The sequence below is a fragment of the Notolabrus celidotus genome, chromosome 3 (assembly GCF_009762535.1).
Source record: "Notolabrus celidotus isolate fNotCel1 chromosome 3, fNotCel1.pri, whole genome shotgun sequence".
Taxonomy (NCBI): domain Eukaryota; kingdom Metazoa; phylum Chordata; class Actinopteri; order Labriformes; family Labridae; genus Notolabrus; species Notolabrus celidotus.
Genome location: NC_048274.1, coordinates 7,921,228 through 7,934,714, shown reverse-complemented (window position 1 = coordinate 7,934,714; position 13,487 = coordinate 7,921,228). Strand labels below are relative to the sequence as shown.

General features: G+C 40.3%; 1 protein-coding gene across 1 annotated transcript; it reads right to left on the bottom strand.

The window, feature by feature from the left end:
• Positions 1-188: 188 nt before the first annotated feature.
• On the bottom strand, positions 189-10,543 carry nkpd1 (NTPase, KAP family P-loop domain containing 1). The gene is made up of 5 exons (XM_034680755.1): positions 10,483-10,543; positions 8,157-8,273; positions 4,361-4,689; positions 2,306-3,745; positions 189-966 (listed from the first exon to the last, which is right to left on the bottom strand). The coding sequence occupies exons 1-5, from the start codon at positions 10,520-10,522 to the stop codon at positions 697-699; spliced, it is 2,196 nt and encodes a 731-aa protein (XP_034536646.1). The 5' UTR covers positions 10,523-10,543; the 3' UTR covers positions 189-696.
• Between the last annotated feature and the right edge of the window lie 2,944 nt (positions 10,544-13,487).

Below are 13,487 nucleotides of genomic sequence, written 5' to 3'. Positions count from 1 at the left end.
AGCAGCATTCTGTATGAGCTGCAGTCGTCTGATGGACTTTTTAGGTAGTCTTGTAAAGACACTGTTACAGTAGTCTAGTCTGCTAAAGATAAATGCATGGACGAGTTTTTCTGCATCCTGCTGAGACATAAGTCCTTTAATCCTTGATATATTCTTAAGGTGATAGTAGGCTGACTTTGTAATTGTCTTAATGTGGCTGCTGAAAGGAAAACATGCATCATACATTCAGGATTTATAGCATAAGCACACATGTAATGGATTCCTGATTCCTGATTAGAGTTACAGTAAAACTTACAATTAAAGAAAACATAAAAAAATGTCGCTACAATCAATATAGAGCATGCAAAACACACACCTGCAGCTTTGTGCATGAGGAGCACATGCACGGTGCTACAGCCTCAATAAGTGATGAAACACTTGAAACAAAGATAGAGTTAGAGAGCTAGATATCACAGCTTTTGGTCTTTATGTTGTTAAAGGAAACAACATTTCACAGCTTCTCATCTTCCTTTTTCCTCTATCACACATTTACATAAAAATATAAGACTATTGTTTATAATAAACCCTTTCACATAACACCTTTACGTTTGTTTCAGTGTAATAAAGAACAGGGTGCTAACACAAACATTAAAAATATTAAAAATATAAACTGAAATGGTTCTCTACACTGAGGTAAGAGCATAGACTGACCACCGTCTATGTGTTCGAGGAGTGATGATTGGCAGCATATAATCTGGACAGCTGGTTCTGAGGACGAGGAAGAGTTGCCGATGTTTTCCTGTGTGCCGGTCGGAGGTGAGACGGTAAGTGTGGAAGGAAGTGCAGCCTGAATGTTGCCCATTCCCCAAGTGTCATGTTCAGGATGCTCTTAAGGTCAGCAGCGTCACCAAAGACCAGAGCCGAACCACTGAGGTTATTGCTCCTCACAATATCATTATACTTATCAGGGTATTCCAACCTCTTCAACTGGGAAAAAGAAGAGAATTTAGACGTTATAAACACGATGGAGATATTTGGTCCCTAACTCTTATATGAGTAAATGGATCTGAATGACTTTGTTGCACTTTCAGGAGTGCAGACTGAGGTAGAAGAACCTATTAATACAGCATATTTACTTTCTGTAAATATACTGAACATTTACTTATTAGTTCAGTACATGTTTTTCCTTAGGATACACTTTTTTACTTTAATTTCTGATAATTCAATATTAACTATTTTTGTATGCTCTTCATTATAATGTTAGCACTATCCACGTTGCTGCTGTAACACTAAATACCCCCGTATTGGGACAAATAAAGGATTACCTTATTTTCACAAACGTATGTTGAAACATTATAAGCTTCGTGTTTTTGGAAAATGCCATCAAGACTTTTTACATTCATTATTTTTTATTATTTATTATTACCCGGCTCTCTCACTGATCTTCCGGCTGTGTAAGGTGCTTGATTCTGATTGTTCAAAACCCATTGACTACAGTTATTAACTTTCAATAACATGAGCAACGCCAGAGGCAAACTGATCACACGTCATGTTAAATCAATCTGAGGGAAAGATATTATCTTACTTGTATTATTGGTTTCTGTAAATATACTGAACATTTACTTACTAGTTTTATATATATTTTTTCTTAAGATAAACTATTCTACTTTGATTACTGATTATTTAATATTAAATATTTTTATATGCTCTTTTTTATAATGTTAACACTATCCACGTTTATGCTGTAACACTGTAAATATCCCTGTTGTGGGATGAATGAAGGATTATCTTATTTTCACAAAGAAATGTTCTCGTACAGGATTTTAACCATACTTGGTTCAAATTCCCAACCAAAGCCGAGAGATTCACAGCATGAAGGCTCACTCAGTATTACACGTTAGTAGGTAACAGTCTTAATGTTTACCATCGACTCAACCTTGAACCTGCAGCTTCAATCAGAAGATGTCAGATGGTAACAGGTTATTGTAAAGAAGTCGAAGGAAATGCTTCGTATTCTTAGATTGTTCACAGACGGTTGTCAATTCACTGCTTGGTTTCAGACATTGGGTTAAATACTGTAGGAAGTAACAGACCAAGAGGGAGCAGTCACACTCATCAAGCTGCCAGCAACAAGCTGTACACCTCAAACTGCTCAGCAGGGACACTGAATCCACTGAGCAGGAAATACTCACGCTGTGGAAATCAGCGTTTCTGTGCTCATGGAGTAACGAAGGGTATAATTGTTTCAAAGATCATGAGTGACGTTCCTCTGCTGTGATTATTTTAAGAACCGTCCATCAAGTGTGAATCTTTAGAAGTTTCTTACCTCTTCACAAACGTCCTCTGTTTTCATTTTGATGACGGTTGTGATTGGAAGAGGAGCGAGGTCTCTCATCCAGCCAGAGTCTTTCAGCCTGGATGTGCCTCTGATCTGAGCCAGCTCCTTCCTGACGGAGTGATCCAGGTTCACAGTCGCCTCCTCAAAGGACTTCAGGTCCTTCACGGTGAATTTGAAATCCACTTTGAGAAACCGTTCAAACATCTCAGGGTCTCCGTCTTGATCGAGGAGGTCTTCGATCTGTGTGCTCATTACGTAGAGCTCCGCTCTGGACTCACTGAAGACTTCCCACAAGGTCTTTGACTCGTCAGCGTTGGCCTCCTTCTCACCATCGATACCTGCTCTCTGCTGAGCGTCTTCCTGACACTGGATGATCCAGCTGAGGCGGCAGGGCCACTCGTTGGCTAAGACCACCCACGCTGCGATGTGCTCTGGTTGAGGAAGCTCTTTCTTCAAGGCCTTCATGATGATCACGGTGACTCGGATGGCGTTGATCACCCTCCTCATGGACATGGCGTCATCCACCATGTACCGGTCCAGCTTCCTCTCATTGTTGCTCAGGATGCCCCTCACTAACTTCTCCACCTCCTCCTCGTTGACGTCCACGGCTGCTGTAGTTTTATCAATCAGCGGCTTTGACTCTTTGTTAGCCAGAACTATCTCCACCAAAGAGACATCAGAGGAGGATTTGTTTCTCAGGCTCCTGGTTCTGAGTCCGTCCTCTGTTGAGTCTCTGGTCAGGCTGTTAAACAAACTGTGTTTTGAATCATCGCTCAGCGGAGGCACCGTGAAGGCCAGAGTCACGATGCAGTTCAGCAGCGCGTAAGCTCTGTCCTCTTTGCTGAAAACACCGTCTGCAAAGTTCACCTTCTGCACGAGAACCTCAGGGTTGACTGCCAGAATGGAAATGAAAGGACTCTCCTCTTCAGAGAGAAGGATGTTGATTGCATCTAAAACTGCAACGATTTTCTTTGGGGCACATCGATCCAGATTAGTGATCTTCAGCACCACTCGGATCCTCCTCCTCTCAAACACTTCCATAAACTGTAGGAAGCGAGTCAGAAACCACATTTCCTTCCTCACTTCACTCATGAAGCCTAGCTGGCTACTGATCTTCTCGTTATCCATCCCACTCCTGAGGTTCATATCCTCACTGAAGATCAGGTTCTTCCCCATCTGGAAGATAAACCTAAATGCGCTTGCTGCCGGGAGTCCTAAAGCAGCGATGAACAGACCCTCCAGCACGCCCACCTTGCTAGCTGTTGAATTCCCCCCCTGGCCTGGTTCCAGCTCGGGTTTGGTAGCTCCAAAAGTCAACATGACCACCAGGACTACCATTGGTACTAAGAGGATGAACAGGCAGAGAGACCACAGAGGGCAACAGCAGATCTTTTTGGACCTCCAGTCTCTGGGACCATCCTCCACTATCTGGAGAAGGAAAACGAAAACAACAGAACAAAAGAGAGTCAGGGTCAAAGAGAGTTCCAGTGTGAAACTCAAGAAAACATGCAATACATAAACAAGTTCAGCAGCATCTTCTGTCTAAAACCTGGATTTAGACCCAGTTATTAAGCCCAAAGATGGCAGTCAGAGACCTTTCTGGAGGCCCAGAGCTACCTTGTCTCAAAGGTTCATCTGGTACGCCATAGACGGCCTACTGCTGTGGACCTGCCTACAACTACTATCTGTCTCACCACTACCATCTCTTTCTCCAACACGGTCTCAGCAGATGTCTGTCTAACATGAGTCTGGTCCTGCTGGAGGTTTCTGCCTCTTAAAGGAAGTTTGTCCTTGCCACTGTAACTTTCTAAATGCTGCAAAGTGCTCTGCTCATGGTGGATTAAGATGAGATCAGACTGAGTCCTGTCTGTAAGATGGGACTGGATCTTATCCTGTCTTGATGTTGGGTATTTGTTAATAATAGAACATAGAGTACGGTCTAGACCTGCTTTGTTTGGAAAGAGTCTCCAGATAACATTTGTTGTGATTTGGCGCTTTATAAATAAATAAAGTACAGCTGTGCAGTTAAGACAGTTTCCAAACCTTCTTCTGGACTTCCAACTCTTCATCATGTTGACCGACTCGGTACAGCACAAGCTGTAATTTCCCAAAGCTCATCTGCATGGCGTTCAGCAGTCGCATGGCAATCCCGGCCCACAGCAGGTCGCTGCCTGCAAAATGCCAGGCACTGAAATGTACATAAATGAACCTGATGTTGTGGTGCTGCTGGTTCCGCACGGTCCAAATGGGTCTGTAGAAGAGCATTCGGCCGATCAGAGCAAAAAAGCAGGTGACTGAAGCGGGAACCGGGCGAGGCTTCGGTTTCTTTGTGTGCTCCTGCTCGATCCTCAGAGTCTCCCGCTTCATGTTCACTGAAAACAAACAGAACATTGTATAACCATGAGTTATCAAGCTGCTGCTGGAGGGGCCTGAAGGGTTAAACAGATACACACTTTACATAGCAGGCTCTGCATCAGTGTGTTAATGTTGTGATTCCCGCGGAGATACAGCCCTCTGCAAAGGAACGTGTTTAATTGATCCAAGTCGAACACAGAAAAAAATGAAGTAATACTTGAAGAACAGAGATACTGACTTTATAATAAACAAACTGTATTCATATTATCACTGGCATAATGATGATGAAGTGATTAAAGTGATGACATTGACTTTTACTGCTTGGCGTTCGATTGTTGGAGGCTGTTCTGAGTGCATATGTGAGGGAGGACAAATAAACTTTTAATCTTAGTTTGATCACTCCAGCACTTATTTACAGTGTCAGATCTACTCAGTATAATACAGCAGGTCATTATGATCTACTCATGAGTTTCACTCGATGTCACACAGTATTCGTGGCGCCATCTTTAGGACTGACCTGGTATCGAGCGTCATTAAATGCTACCAGCTATTCCATGTATGACGGAGTATTAGTGCCATTTAATAGGAAAAAAGTTTAATTTTGAAGATTAAAGCCGTAAAATTAAGACAATAAATCTGTTAACTAATGGGTCAAAAGTTAGATAATTATAACTATTCTGCGCTTCTGCACATTATTATTTTATTTTATTTTATTTGTATTTATATCTTATTTTAATCCTTCTTCTATTCATATTTTGACTTTCTTACATACTGTTAATAAGAGCTCTGCAATGACCGAATTTCCCTCCCCGGGATAAATAAAGTATTTCTGATTCTGATTCAAAAAGTCAAATGTTCAATAATTTTAGTCTACGTTTCGTTGTATTTTATTTTGAAGAGGAAGATGAGAAGAGCAGCTTCCTGCCCTAAAATAAGGATCCTGGAGGGTTAGTTTTATTGCTATTTTTAGTGCCTTTATTTCATATTCAACTTTTATCCTTACCTTTTTTTATTTATTCATTTTAACTTGCTTTACATTTTTTTTAATAACATGTTTTATTGATTTTGGTGTGCGTTAGTCTCTACTTCAGAATCCATTTCTGTTTTTAATATAAATATGTTTTGCTATTTTTTTTACTTTAGCTTCTTTCTTGTGTTTAAAACAGTTCAAATCGATTTGATTTGTATGAAAGGTGTTAAAATAAATAGAGCTTGATTGATTGATTGATTGATTGATTGATAGAATTTCAGCTATATGTCCAGTATACTTATATCTAGTTTAATTTAATTTGTCATAGTTGTTTAGTCAAAAATCCTTACCACCTGTCATAAACACTCCAATCTCTTTTTAATGCTTGATTGTTAATGACAGCATTTATTGTCTGTCATGTAAAATCTCATATCATTCCTTTAATCCAGTCATTATGAAGAGAACGTAGAGTTTTGGTCCAACACGTGCAATGATATCTCCCAAGGTAAGGGACTCATTATGACAGCCCAGAGTACAGCCTGTATGCTGGAAGACCACACAAAGAAAAAACCTCAAAGCTTTCTTTCCTTTCAGAGGTCTCAGCTGAAAGACACACGTGGTCTGTTCAGTTTGTCCAATGTCACATCTTTGCAAAAAGATACCTCGGATTTCATGTTTCAACCTCTACAAGTTTTAAATACAACCAGATGTTTTTGTTTTTGTTCAATCGATAAGGAATCCTGACAAATGATTATTGTTTTTGCACAAGCATGATGTTGCTGCTTGCGATGATCAATATATTGCTTGTAACGACCTACGTACAAATATCAATAAAGTAAAAATTTGATCACAAACAAATACATTTCATATTTTAATTCACAATTAATAATCTTGCTATTCAATCATTTCATTTAATGTCTATCAATATATTAATACTATATATTATATATATTCATATATAATTATTACATATTTAATTAATATATCATATTTGTATTTATTTCATAATTATCTTATCTTTTTAAATAATTATTTTATATTTATTCATATTTTTTAAATAATTATGTATTTAATATATATGTGTTTAATGTATATGTTTATATTTAAACATACAATATATATGCAGTATAAATAAATAAATGAATACTAATAATACTAATAATACTAATAATAATAATAATAATAATAATAATAATAATAATAATAATAATAATAATAAGAAGAACATATTACCAAGAGCCATTGTTGTCTATGATGGCTCACAGTAATGAGTTTTAGATGCACAGGTGTCATTTTGTAGCTGTGGCTTTATTTCAGCTGAGTCATGTTCAGACTGATCACCTGGGGTCTCTTTTTTCCGCTTTAATAGGAGGAAGGTCACAAGTTTTCTGTGGCAGAGCAACATCCTGATTTATCAGTGTCCCTCATTGTAGCTGCTTGATTCTGATTGGCTAGGACGGTGTGTTATTCTTCTTTAAATGAACATATTGGTATAAAAAAGAACATGAGATTCTAAATATGCAGCAATTAATAAAACACACATACTGTGTTTAAACGTTATTCACACATTATGTTCTGAGCTGAAATCTATTTTTTTTTCCATTTTCCCTCTGTAACCCTCCAAGCACCTCCTGGCCCTCCCTGAGGGACCCCTGCTTTAAAAAAAAAAAACCTGCTTCAGGTCTCAGAGGAATCCTCCGAGCCTGCATGTTAGAAACACAATGTCAACTTTTCCATCAATCAATCAGTCGTGGAAATCTCATTAAAGCTCACGCTCAGAGGGGCTGCTCAGGTCGTTCATAGGTTCAGACGTAGAGCAGTGATGCTGTGACTGCAGGAGCTTAGTCAGTAAATAAACTGTTTATTTGTTGTTGTATTTTGTAAAGTTTTTGTGATTGGGCTTTTTAATAACACACTTTTTTAATCTGCTTCCTTTGACCTGTGAGAAAAAGCTCCCCCCAGTGTTTTTTTGTGGTCAGATATTTTGTGTAATTCGGAGGCTTGATCTCTCTTTAGCTCACCCTGCACTCACCTAGAGAGTAAGTAGGCTCCAGTTAGGGGGGAACCAAAAAAAGAGAAGTTTTATTCTCTAAGCAGGAGCAGAGAGAAACAGACAACTTGCCCTTCTTGTCCCTGGTCTTCTTGAGTTTCCCTCGCTCTGCTTTTCCTCCTCTCAGCTAACTTTTGTAAACAAACACCACCTTTCTGCACCTCCCGTTGACCTTTTTCTTCGACGTGTCTTTTGAAAGTTTTCCATGCCTGTGGCACGACATGCTGCGGCAGCATTTCTGTAGCTAACAGGTGCAGTTTCTACTGGCTACATACCATAATTTCACACTCTGCACTTATATTTACAGTGAAGACTGGGGTGTGAAAACGGAGAGAAACACAGTGTGAATTATTTGGACGTTAGTTTCTCTTTTTGGTGCCAAAGTAAGAATTTTTGAGACCTTATATATATCCCATACTTCTTCTTTAAGTGTTAAACTGTATACAGGTAGAGAGGCTGCATACCTTCCATTTGTCTGAGGATCATGTTAATGCGATTCTGACATTCAGAGTAGAGTCCCACAGTCGCAGGTGATGAGACTTTGGTCAGAGTCTTGGAGAGAGCGTATGCATAAATATCATCTGTGGGAAGAGTGAGGAGAAAAAAGATGAAATGCATAACTCGCTCTGCAGCTCACATTTAGTTTTATAATCACAGAATGAGTCCGTACCCTTCTCCATGAGTCTGCTGTCTGCAAGAACACTATGAGCGAACTGAGATTATGTGACACGCCTGCTCAAGTAATGAGTCACATAAGACTGAGACAGGTGGGAACCGTGCACACAGGATAATAAATTATTAACTGAAACATCATTACTGGGCTAAACTGTAACAACTAAAAAGGTACACACCTGTAGTTCACACATAAAGGTTAGCATTAGCACAGGTAACAGGGAAATGTTCACAGCATTGTTTTTACATTAGAGTATGAAACAGGAAGTAAAGTCTGAGACCATGAGAGGGAGGATCCTTCAACCAATCTTTATTTATAAAGCCCCAAATCCCAACAGATGTTATCCTCAGACTCTTTCCAAACAGAGCAGGTCTAGACCGTACTCTATGTTCTATTATTAACAAAGACACAACATCAAGACAGGATAAGATCCAGTCCCATCTTACAGACAGGACTCAGTCTGATTGAATCTTAATCCACCATGAGCAGAGCACTTTGTAGCATTTAGCAAGTTACAGTGGCAAGGACAAACTTCCTTCACAGGCAGAAACCTCCAGCAGGACCAGACTCATGTTAGACACACATCTGCTGAGACCGTGTTGGAGAGAGGGATAGAGGGAGATGAAGAGAGAGAGAGAGAGAGAGAGAGAGAGAGAGAGATGATAGTGGGGAGACGGATAGTAGTAGATGTACGATATAAAAAACAGCAACATGTTCCAGCTCTTAATATCACAATACGTTCTGAACTACGTCTCTGGTCTAAAAATATAAGTCCAATGAGGAATTACTAAAAACTGCAGTTCATCGGGTGTCCGCTTGAGGCTGGTTCCGGAAGTATCGGAAACCAAATACACACCAATTCAAAAGAGCCGATCTTTACAGCAGAAATAAACATGTTTAGAGCCTGGTACAAAAGACGAGTGTAGTCTGGATAGCTCATTCCTCGATCGGCACACACTGTACGGGGTGAATTTTTTTCTCACACTGCAATTTTGAAGATATTAAGATTACGACTTTTACATTACCAGAGGCACAGCTGACGTGATTGACGGGCGGGAACACTGTAGCTGTTAGCAAGGAGGCTCAAAGCCCGCCTCTTTACGTCACACTGGCTCAACAGCAGTAATATTGAGTTCAACATTTCCAATATGGCAGCCGCCTTCAATTGGCCTCATGGGTGACGTCACAGATACTACTTCCATTATTTATACAGTCTATACAGTATATGGTTCTGAATAGCTGTGAAAAAGTAAACAAAAAACTTAGCGGGACAGGAAACAGGCAACCACACAAGAAACCACACTGCCCTCTAGTGTTCCGGTGGAGTACTGCAGAGCTACGCAGACACATCGATGCACAAGTATGTAGAGCTCCCATCCTCTGGGCAGAAGTATTAACCAGCCTTAAGGTGTAGCGCAGATGCCTGCCGCTGGCTGAGGCTGTTTCTCCGGTTGATGTTGACTTCCATTATGCTATAAAGCTCTACTACCCGGATGTAAACACGCACAGCTGATAAGTAGCATCTTTGCGTTAACCATCAAGGAGGACTGAAGGCTGGTCAAACTAACTTGACCTTGTTTTCCTGCAGACTCTCTGATCTTGTGTTTAGCCATGTTACATAAATTGTGTTCAACTTTTTCTTCGATGAATCAGCTGTTCGAAAAAATAGTTGCTGTTTGGAGCGCTGGTGGCCTAGCGATCTAAGCGCCCCACTTACAGAGGCTATAGTCCTCGTCACAGAGGTCGCCGGTTTGACTCCCCACATTCCCTGTCTGTCTTCATCTGTCCTAACAACAAAGGCAAAAAGCCCCCAAAATATAACTAAAAAATAAAAAATGAAACAATAACTGTTGTTTTAACAACAGGGAAATTAGTTGCTTCAAAACATCCTCAGATCAGAGTCCTCCGAGACGATGACACTCCTAGATGTATTTCTGTTTTAACTGATACAGATCGAGCTGATCTACGCACACATTTGTGTTTCAGACAGAAAAAGCATTCACACTCCTGATCATGTTTGTGTTTCCATTAATAATAAAGTGAAACGGAAAGTGAAAATGGTGCACTCCAGAGCAGGAGGAGAGAGAGCAGTGCTGCACTACCCGCTGAGATCTTACCTTTTGTTGGCTTATGCATGATGACTGTGTGGTGTGACATGCGGCTTTCACAGAAAATCCCTTTGACCTGTGGAGAATGAGAAACAGCAGGAATCTCAGTGCGGACAGCGGAGAGGTGTGTGTGTGGGTGTAGCTGTGTGTGTGTGCTTATAGAACAGGGCCGTCCTCACTCTCTCTTCTTTACATCTCTGACTTCTGTTTATGCAGCAGAGAAGGGATCAGAATAACCACACGGGACTGTTTTGTGTCACCAGGGACAGACGTAATTATTCCTGACAAACAACTTGTGTGCATCGATTTTACGAGGGGAGTAAATATCCTAAAAGCTGTGGGAACACTTTAATAACAGGCACCTGAAGCACAATTAGGACAAGTGCTTTAAAAGAATCATGGACTGTGACTGAGATCTCTTTATTACTGAAGACAGACAGTGAGCTGGAGTTTAAGGAGCTATAAATGCAGATAGTCAGACAGGTACAGAGTAACTTCCCCCTAATACTGAGCTGCAATTCAGCTATAGGTGGGACAGTGCACAAGCCAGAACTCGCACAGGCCTGACAGAGTGAGAGTGTATAGGTAAAAACAAGGTAACTGCATACCACACTAAGGAGGGGGTTTCACTCTCTAGCACAAGAACCTCTCGATTTGTTCTCTGTTGATTCAGTAGTCTCAGTTTAACTCGAGGATTTGCTGTTAAAGATTTTTACTTCATGTTCTGAACTCCTCGACGGGGAAGTGAAAAATCCCCACGTGTGGATTGAGCGTCCTTAAAGAGTGCTTACATTGCAAAAACACTCACAACCCGCAGTGATTACACTCTGCTTTCTCTCTGCGCTGAGTGACGGGCTGTAAAGTGAGTTGTTTTAAGACGATGGCTGACATTCATGCACGTGTTCGCACCCTTTAGAATCGAGGCATTTTTATTTTTTATGAGGCGGGAAATGTCAACAGTTTTGCTGTGTCAATGATTACCTAGCATCACCTTCTTTCCTCCCTGCTGGCAGCATAGTTCCTCTTTGTGTTCTTGCCTGTACATGCCTGTAGTCTCATATATATACATATCTATATATAGATAAACATATCTATATATAGATAAACATATATATATATATATATATATATATATATATATATATATATATATATAAAGACTTTCACATACCAAATGCAGAACCCAGCATTAGAGACTTTTGTTTATGGTTAACTTTAATGGTGCAACCTATGATCACCATTCAAAGACTGGCACGGTAAAACAGTAATTACTCCATAACCTGCAATAAAAGATGATCATTATGTTATTTTTGGATTAAGGTGAGTTACAGATGAAGAAGCTTACCTGTTCAGACTCCAAATGTTAGTCCTGATCTGTATTCGCACTCATTTTGCTATTCTGAACTACCTTGTGACACACAGAGGAGCGTACAGCAGCAGTGAAGGTGCATGTGAACCTTCTACCACCGAGACCTCTTGTGCTGTAAAACTTTACAACACTGATAACAGAGAGAGAAGCAGCTGATAACCACAGGCTGCAGTCCATGTGTAGGCCGGACACTCTCCAGGAAGTGCTGTCACATACAAGATGGAATTATTTCTCAGAGATGGAGCTGTACGTTTCCTCCTTTCTCCTCTCTCCAATCCCTCAGCCCCATAGTCCTGCTCCCAATCTTCTCTCTATTCATAGAATCGCGGCGAAGTGGGTAGTTCCTGAAAGCATTACGAGTTAGTAAAATCCTCATTCTTGCTATAGCTTGTGGCGTTCACAGTCCAACTTTTTCAGTCCATGGAAAAATGGAACAAATGAGTGATTTCATGCCGGAGCCCGGGGTCTGCATGATTCATGAACTGAATTCCAAGTTTGGAGTCCCCCAGGTTGAGAATGGCTGGATTGCTGTTCATGGCCTGAACTGACATGCAGAGCAGTTAAGATGCCAGAGCAGCAGCACCAAAGCCTGTATTTGCCCAGAGCAGGATTTGTTGTGACATAACTGGTTAGTCAAGCTTTGAAAAACAAGCTCGAAGCCTAATTTCATTTGGCATATTTTTATTTTGTCTCTGGCATTAGACTTCTTTTGCCATCTGGTGTCGCAGTACACCTTCAGTCCTTCACAAACTGCCACGGATACACTTTGGAGGAATAAGTCTTAATAGAATAGTTCATTAAAAGCATGTGCATGACTATTTATGATAAGACTTTGAAACTGAGGTCAACTTATGGCTCTTCTTGCTCACACACAGTGTGCTTTAAAGAGCTCTGTGGGCAGAGATGTGTTCAGGTACATTAGCTATAGAAGAAGGCAGCTTTAATGGTAATGACTTTACCTTTCTTTATATGATTTCACAGTATGTGCAGATTGGAAAAGTCACATTTTTATCTTTATTGCTCGTTACGATGATGATTTAAAGGATGAAATATTTAATGACATTTTTGATGAGATGTGCTGAATGGACAGGAACAGCTTTTGTGGCAGATTGTGTTCATTGAGCTAAATATAGCAGACAGGATTTTCCAGTTATGTTATATAACCGCACTTAAAGCTGTTGATGCAACTGATGTGATTAATTCAGCCTGTGCATTCCAGTCAGACTTGAATTTCCTCGCTTGTGGTGCACTTACTCTCAGATATACATCTCTTTGGACAACAGCGTCAATCAATCAATCAATCAATCAATCAATCAATCAATCAATCAATCAATCAATCAATCAATCAATCTTTATTTGTATAGCGCCAAATCACAACAAAAGTTATCTCAAGATGCTTACAAACAGAGCAGGACTAGACCACTCTATGTCAAATTATGAACAGAGACCCAACACCAAGACAGTATAAGACTCAGTCTTACCCCACCTTAATCCACCATGAGCATCACACCTCACAGTATTTAACTAGTTACAGCTGCAAGGAAAAACTTCCTTTAACAGGCAGAAACCTCGAGCAGAACCAGACTCATGTTAGACACAGATCTGCTGAGACCGTGTTGGGTCTGGAAAGAGGGATAGAGGAGAA